Source organism: Oryza brachyantha, chromosome 12 (assembly GCF_000231095.2).
Source record: "Oryza brachyantha chromosome 12, ObraRS2, whole genome shotgun sequence".
NCBI lineage: Eukaryota > Viridiplantae > Streptophyta > Magnoliopsida > Poales > Poaceae > Oryza > Oryza brachyantha.
The window spans coordinates 9,175,150-9,183,883 of NC_023174.2; the positions used below are offsets into that span (position 1 = coordinate 9,175,150).

General features: G+C 39.5%; 2 protein-coding genes across 2 annotated transcripts; both read left to right on the forward strand.

Annotated features, from left to right (window-relative positions):
• On the forward strand, positions 1-2,939 carry LOC102714694 (tyrosine-protein phosphatase DSP3). The gene is made up of 5 exons (XM_006663942.3): positions 1-318; positions 430-523; positions 2,084-2,141; positions 2,246-2,289; positions 2,378-2,939. Exons 1-5 carry the CDS (start codon positions 155-157, stop codon positions 2,603-2,605), a joined length of 588 nt encoding a protein of 195 aa, XP_006664005.1. The 5' UTR covers positions 1-154; the 3' UTR covers positions 2,606-2,939.
• Positions 2,940-3,542: 603 nt separating this feature from the next.
• LOC102714420 (photosystem I reaction center subunit XI, chloroplastic) lies at positions 3,543-5,589 on the forward strand. Its single transcript, XM_006663941.3, has 2 exons — positions 3,543-3,860; positions 4,833-5,589. Exons 1-2 carry the CDS (start codon positions 3,729-3,731, stop codon positions 5,322-5,324), a joined length of 624 nt encoding a protein of 207 aa, XP_006664004.1. The 5' UTR covers positions 3,543-3,728; the 3' UTR covers positions 5,325-5,589.
• Positions 5,590-8,734: the final 3,145 nt, after the last annotated feature.

The following is an 8,734-nucleotide window of genomic DNA, read 5'->3' on the forward strand; positions in this document are numbered from 1 at the left end:
GGCCCCCCACCCACCGCCACGACGAACGGCGTTCGCCGACGAGCCGACCGTTGCGCGTTTTTTCGTTCGCCGAGCCCTAGCCCGCCGCCTCCGCCACCTCCACCGCCGATCCCTCCCGATCTCCCGACCCGCGGCCGCGGAATCCGGGCCAGCCATGATCTTGGAGCAGTTCGACGAGGACGCGGCGGAGAAGGCCGGGGCGGCGACGGTGTCGCCGCCATCGAACTTCGGGATGGTGGACGCGGGGGTGTACCGGTCGGGGTTCCCCGACCCGGCCAACTTCGGCTTCCTCAGAAGCCTCGGGCTCCGATCCGTCGTGTGAGCGGCTCTTGTAGATAGTGTTGGGTTCGATTGGATTGGATTGGATAGTCGTTGGTATTGGTTGTTTGGTGATTTTGCTAATGCGGTGGATTTCTTCTGGGTGTGTAGGTATCTGTGCCCCGAGCCTTACCGGGAGGAGAACGCGGCGTTCTTGAAGGCGGAGGGGATCCGCCTGTTCCAATTTGGGATTGAAGGGAACAAGGTGATCACGCTATTCCTTTATTTTACCTGCCCTGTTTCGTGTTTGCGTGCGATATGTGTGGGGAATTTTCTGTTTAGGCTTGTTAATGTTTATGTTTAATATCCATTATGGTTAAGTTATTTGGTGTGATTGCGCTCTGATGGGTGTGAAATCCAATGCGATATGTAGGAAGGAGTTTTGTGGAATACATTTATTAGATCCGCTGCATTGTTAGATCCGCTGCCAACATTAATAATCACATCTCTAAAGATATGTACAACAACACTGCGCAATCGAACCCGGAACTCGTTGAGTGTTTATTTATACCTAGCAACCTTTACTACATCATTCGCTAATTATGTCATAAAATCTGTCAATCATCTCATTCCAGAGGGATCATAAGCTTTACTTTGGTCGTAGGGATCATAGGCATATGTTGTAGAGGAGCTTCTGAAAATTGGTGCTAATTTGACGATTGGATATTTTCTTTATAAGCAACTGTAACAATGAATTTTTCATTGTCATGTGATGTTTGTAATAATCCACAAACATCAAATTGAAGATGGTTTAGAACTTTTCTAATGCAATTTATACTGTTGGATCCTTAATTAGGGGATGCCTTTTCAGTTATTGAATGGAAATTGCTTAGTATCAGTTTCACCATCATAGGTTCGTAACTGCTAATATATTAGGTTGTTTGACAGTGCTGTCCAGACTGTTTCTTGTAAGGAAGTTTCTTCAGTCCTGCATGGTCTGGACAATGAATTGTTAACACGTCTTTCTATTTCTATACTCAGGAAGGCCCGATGGTAGGGCATTTGTAGTTTTTTCATCGCAGCCTTTTTCATGGTTGATTTGTATTTCTTTTTCTTCTGCAATTTTACTTCTGCAAACATGCAATTTTATTTCCAATACCTCTGTTTCATTCAACATGTGTTATCAGAACAAAGTAAAAAGGATGTTTGTTCCTTTTCGCATAGAAATAATAGCCTCTAAGCTAATAAACATGATTTGCATTTTTCCTTATCTCTTCTATTTAGGATGCAAAAAGTATTTGTTGTTTCCTAACCATTTTTATCTGCTTTCTAGCCATTAGATAGTTTAGTTGGTGAGGTACAATTCTTGTGTACTTTGGCCTGAAAAGGCTTGATCTAGAAATTGCTTGAAAAAAAATAGTTCAATTTAAAATTTGAGGAACATTGTCCTACCTTTTACTTTGAAATAAAAGTGGGGTATCAAACTTTAGGTATTATTGTCCCAAGTACAAACTACTATTAATTGAAATGTTGCTGATGGATTGTAGTGAATGATCGGTTAGAACTGCCAATGTCTGTATCTTTTCTTGTAATAACCAGTTTGGTACTCCGAAATGTCTGTATCTTTTCTGCTAGTATCCAGTTTAGTACTCCCAAGGTTGGAAGAGCACGTGTATTTTCATTGCGATCTCTATTCACTTCCTTCACTTTGATGTTTGCTCAGTATACCTTTGCAATGTTGTGAATTGTCGACATAACACTTGTTTGTTTATTCTTGATACATATACAAATATGTTCAGTATCTTTTAAATGTTTGCATGTGCAGGACCCTCACATGTCCATCCCTGTGGATGCCATCATGGGGGCTCTTAGGGTCATACTTGGTACTGAATTAGGCTTCTACTTTCCAGTTTACCTTTGCATCTTCGTACTCTGATGACTGCCAAACTATTATTTTGACTCATTTGTCCTTGCTTCTTGGTTTCAGATGTAAGGAACCACCCAGTCCTAATCCATTGCAAAAGAGGAAAGGTACCAAAAAGAACTCAACTATTCAAAATCCATAATCATTTTTGTGCACATCACATCACATTGTCTTGATATTTTCGTTCCGCTGCAGCACCGAACTGGATGTCTTGTGGGCTGCTTCAGAAAGCTTCAGAATTGGTGCCTCTCATCTGTCTTTGAAGAGTACCATCGATATGCTGCAGGAAAGTCACGGTTGGCAGATCTGAGCTTTATTGAATCATTTGATGTCACCTGCATGAGAGATTGCCTGCTCAGGCTCATTTACCACTACCATGGCTGCCTTCAGAAAAGCAAGCGCCTCGTATACAACGAGAGATAACTAGTGTGGAAACTACCTCCTGTGTCATGAGTCCTAGATAGTAGTATCGGTTGGAGTTGTAACACAAAAAACTTGAGTCACCAGGCATCTGTCGATTCTTTTATATGTCTTCATGCCTTGGTTCTTGTTTTTCCTTACTCATTGAGCCTGATCCTAAATTTCACCACCCCTGATCGTAAATGGTTAATTTCATCCCAAGCAAGTTTATGATTATTGTGTTGTGTATTTTTTTGTGTAGAATACACCCTTAGCAACTAGTATTATTATACTTCCAAAACTAGATCCTTAGCAATTACTTAATCATCTAGTCTCATGTATCTTTCTTGTGATAATCCCCCGGCCGGTGCCTGCCATGAGGACTTGAGGAGCCCTTTTCAAGAATCACATGACAACCAAATGATCCCCCCCCCCCCCCTCTCCAATGGGTGCTCCTGCAATAATACAGAGAAATACTATTCATATAAGGAGAACAGTGAATAAATGGTACAAACAATATTTAAATACTGTAGCAACATTATATCTAAAATACTGTTGACTATTGTATCAAATATTGTAGTGATAAATCTTAGTCATCCGTTTTGATCCAACGGGATATATCAGTTCCTCACTTTTTTTTGTTTACATCTGTTTAATCTCACTGTTATAAGATTCACACATGCCCATGCAATTTTAATATTTGAAACATTCTGTCAAAAAATATCCAAAATTAATCCTTTTTGGCAGAGCTGTGATCATTCTATGATGCAATCTCGAGATATTATTGATCCACTCACCGAGCAACCGCAACCAGGCAACCACAAACTCTGCACTGCAGATCCCGTTTTCCACGTGGCGTGATGGCGGCGCTGCCAGGTAGGCATCCAACGTAGGGAGGGGGGCATCTCCAGGGATTCAGATAAAGGGATAGGGTTGCTGGTATCCTCCATCCAATGAACGCCACACAGCTCTGAACCATATCTCATCTGCAGGGCCCCACCCCAGCGCCAAGCGCCAGATTTTCTCTGTGCATCGCAAGCTTACAATTTCTAGGGAAGTCTCGTCGTCGCCAAGAAGGCAGAGGCAGAGGCAGTTTGGTTTTGCATCCGTGTGTGTTTTTCTTGTGTTTTGCAGCAGGGGAGCAGAGATGGCCACTGCATACGCTCCTCCCATGGCGAGCCAGCTGATGAAGAGCAGCTTGTCCAAGCCGAGGGGGCTGCCCGGTGCCTCGCTCACGAGGAGGCCCCGCTTCACGATCAAGGCCATCCAGCCGGACAAGGTTAGTAGAGTGAGCTGTGTGGAGCAATCACAAGTTGAATGTTTTCTTTTTCACAAGCAATGGTGTGTGATGATCAAGTAAATTCAGATGTTGTTTGGTTTGTTGCGTTCTTTTTATGTTTCTGTTCGTTTCGTTGTCCCCTTTTTTTCCCTCGATTAAATGACCACTTTCATATTCCAAGAAGAAATGTTTTAGACCAAACTGAATGTGAACCTCAGATATTGATAGGCATATACATTTTTAGTTAACCTCGTAGTTCTTGGCATGTGCTATTTGTAGATAAATACAATATGTCATATGTAATAGAGAGAATTAAAATATGACATATATCTAAGGCCCCGTTTAACACTGCTCTAGCTCCTAAGTCCAAATTTCTTTGAGCTGGCGCTGTGCCAAACAATATAAATTCTATTTTTTAGAGTGAGTTTAGTGGAGCTGCTTATAAGAGATAAAATGAACTATATGGTGGAGCTAAGTTTTTACTGATTTACAGTTTCACTCCAGGTCAAAAGACCCACTATCCACAAGTTTTGAATGTAATTACGTGAAATTGCTGCTCAATTTTTTAGATGTAATATGGAAAATTGCTATTCAAGTTATTGAAATAGTAACTTACCACCTCCGTCCCAAAATAAACGAATTTCTGAGTTTTTGGATAGAATTTTTAACTCTTTGTCTTATTTAAAAAATTTTATAATTAATATTTTTATTGTTACTCCATGATAAAACATGAATAGGACTTTACATATGATTATTTTTTTATTTTTAATAAATTTTTTAAATAAGACTAATGGTTAAACGCTAAATCTAGAAAACCATAAATTCTCTTTTTTTTTTGGGACAGAGTAGTATGTATCATATTTTCTACTAAAAAAATTGACCGATTTAGTGAAAGTTTGGTATGTCGAGACACTTTCTCGTAAAATATTTCTTGATATCAGACACTTTCTGAATGTTTGGTACCGCACGCAGGCAACGTACCAGGTGGTGCAGCCCATCAACGGCGACCCCTTCATCGGAAGCCTGGAGACGCCGGTGACCTCCAGCCCGCTCGTCGCCTGGTACCTCTCCAACCTCCCGGCGTACCGCACCGCCGTCAGCCCGCTGCTCCGCGGCATCGAGGTCGGCCTCGCCCACGGGTACCTCCTCCTCGGCCCCTTCGCGCTCACCGGCCCGCTCCGCAACACGCCGGTGCACGGCCAGGCCGGCGCCCTCGGCGCCATCGGCCTCGTCTCCATCCTCAGCGTCTGCCTCACCATGTACGGCGTCGCCTCCTTCGGCGAGGGCGAGCCGTCCACGGCGCCGACGCTCACGCTCACCGGCCGCCAGAAGGAGGCCGACAAGCTGCAGACCGCCGACGGCTGGGCGCAGTTCACCGGCGGCTTCTTCTTCGGCGGCGTCTCCGGCGCCCTCTGGGCCTACTTCCTCCTCTACGTGCTCGACCTCCCCTACTACTTCAAGTAGGCCGACCGATCAAGATTTGATCTTTGTTTGTATCCCGATGGCTGCAAATGCATGTGTAGATCGATGGGTCATGTGTTCATGTGGTGGCCAATCGAGTGCCTGCTTGATCTTTGTATAAATGGAGATGATATACTGCAGATCTAAGAGCAGTACAGAGGCTGCATGAATATATGGATGGTGTGCTGTTGTAACTTGGAAGTGTTAATTCCTTACTTGGATGCAGATAATTAATTTACCAGGAAAAGAAAAAAAGGTTTAACAATAATTGATCAGTTTATTACAATATTGTTTGTTTTATTTAATTTCCAAGGGAGAACAAAAATGGCCTAGTGTATTAGTGTAACACACAACTAAAACTTTATACCTTCGCTATTCATCTTGTCGCGTAGGGCCTAGCCATTATAGATGATGCAATGGCGAGGACATCATCTTGGATTTCTCGATGAGAGATGATGATTACGAGCACCATCTCCTTAGAGCTCATCTTCTCTGGTGTTGATGATAATGGCCTACGAGCACCACATCCTTGTAGCTCATTTTCTCTTGTGTCGATGACAAATTGACAATGGTCTTCAACTTCTTGAACCAAAGATGAAAATTAAGGTTCCAAGTCAGGGGTGGGGCTGGAAGGTGAGTTGGGGAGGTTGAGGGAGGCTACACGCAGAACGCGTTTGACTATAGGCATTGAACAAAGGTAGGTGGCACCGCCAAAGATGTGGATTCCGATCACCTGTCATAAATGGCAGGATAGCACAGTGAAATATGAGAGAAAAAATAGCACCGTACTGTTGCTGATAGGATGTACGGTATTGTAGCAAAATCACCGTAGATAAAATATAATAAATTTACTGTACCAAACCACTGTAGCAGATGAATATGTGGTTGTCCATCTAGAAACGAATGACTGAGATCATGCCAATGACACTACACTATTCATTTGGTTCCATTAGCGTAGCAATGACAAGTGATCCAATTCCAAAAAATGTAGGGCTCTCTGACTTATGTATGCCCTCCACGAGCATACTTTTAGAGAAAAAAACACACGCTCCCAGAAGGCCTTTTTATGATATGGCTGACGACAGTTGAATGGTGCTCGGGGATTTTTGCATGTTGTCTCCTTAAAATCCACCCGTGCCTGTTTTTCTCCGTCAACCTCTCCTAACGACCATTTGTCACATCATAAAAAAATGTTAGAGGGTCTTAGGTTATAGATTTGTAAATATTTCAAATGAAATTATACTTTTCTCGATATTTTAGAAAATTAATATATCAATTGAAACCGAATGAAATCGTTACTTGTACCCACATTGGGCTCCTTTATCAGCACACCTCACATCCTGAATGACAGGATAAGCTCTACTATTTATTCCTGGCCAACCCTTCTCTCTTCTCAGCCCATTTCCTTTTATTTCCGATATGGCCCAAATCTCTTGTTCTCCTCGTAAACCTAGGCCGGGCCACCAATCCAATATTATTGGTCATCACTACACACGTACATACACGTGCCTCACTGTGTTTGATCTTTTATACGTATATTTTCTGTACTATTTTTTATAACAAAAATCTATATATAATTTTTCATTTTATATTTTTAAATTATTAAATACATATATGAAAAATATACAATAGAACATACTCTTCTTCATCTAATATGATGCACACATTTTAAGGATATATGAAGGGCTCAGATGGTATGTGTACATGAACATATGTTATAAAAATCGTATATATATATATATATATATATATGATATATATGTATATATATATTATATCAATTTCGGTTCAATAATATGAGTAAAAACATGGTGTCATGCTGTCATACAATATTTTCCTTTTTTAAAAAATATCTCTTTTGACATTTTCATTAATCATTTTCTTTAGACAGATAGAAATACCCTATCTTATCCATGTGGATATATTGCTTCCTCTAGTTGGTTTTTTCTGTCATTCATTCTTTCCAACTATTAGAATCGGAACACTATTTTTTGTTCTTTTAGCAATTACATACAATATGTATACACACACCATTAAACATGCATACCATACTGACACAGCAACTAATGTGCCCCTAAAAAATACGCTCAAAGAGTGTGCATCTACACCGTCTGTGTAACTGTGTATTACATATCTGTGGAAACCAGCTAGGATTTAATAGCCTCATTGTTTTGGCAACATTATATAAACATTTTCCAAAATTTGAATTTTAGAGCTAATTTTAGATTTGATTTTGAGATTTTTTATCATAGCTTATTGTACATCAATTAATCTTAGAATGGTAAGAACACATATGAAAAAAATTTACTCACAAATTATTTTTAATTGCTAATGTGTCATTTCACTTATACCTATTATAAGTGAATAAGCAAAAAGATGAGGCCCTAAATTTTGTCAGATTTTCTAAAGTTGTTTTAGCTTAGAAAACATATATATATCGTTTTGGAAATTCTATATAGACTCTGCATCATTTCTACGTACCATGTGTTGCCTTGTAAAATAAATGTTATTCCTCTCAGAAAAAATAATAATATTTTTTTTTGAAAAACCAACAATAATATTATCTGGGTTGTTTGCTTAATTCTTGTATGCAACCATAAAATGATTTACGTTTGAAGTTAGAGGGACTAGATCATTTCATTATTTTCAGTTCCTCCTTAAATATTTTAGCCGTTTTGGTAGTTCTAAACGCTTCCATCTTTTATTCCATGTATGTCCATACCAAAAAGATAATATCCAATCAGAAATAAACGATTTATAATTTCCAGCGTAGTATAAAATTAGGAACAACAATTCATCCAGCCCAAAGAAATAAGAAAAGTGAAATTTTGCGAGGTTTGAGTGAATGTAAAATGTCCTATATTCTCTGCACAACTTGTAGGAAAAAATGTTTGATTTTCCTATAATTATACCTAAACAAAATAACACTAGTAGGAATTAACCCTTAAGAATATACATCCTTGCTTCTCCTCTAAACCGAGTAAAAATTACTTACATAGGTTTTTTATCATCCTTAAAAAATATCTTAAGCTACCAAAAATTAGTACAAGAGTTTTTTTACCAAAGTACATGAGGGTACCAACAATTTTAGTATAAATTTTTGATAACTTAAGGTATAAAGTACCTCAAAGTATCATACTTTTTACACTAAAAAATATTGTACCTTGGGATACTTTTTTTTTAGGATGGTAAAAAATCTCTTATTACAATTTTTGATACCTCAAAGTACAAAGTAACTGAAGTATGGTAACTTGAGATACCTTTTCAAAGATGATAAAAAAAAAGCTCACTTACATTTGTAATATGTTAACCGGCATAGATAACTGTTCTCGTTCGCTTTAAACAATCTTGCAAAAAGGTAAACGAAAACCAAACCACAAGTTTGTAGGTGTACCACCTCGCAACTGTAGTAG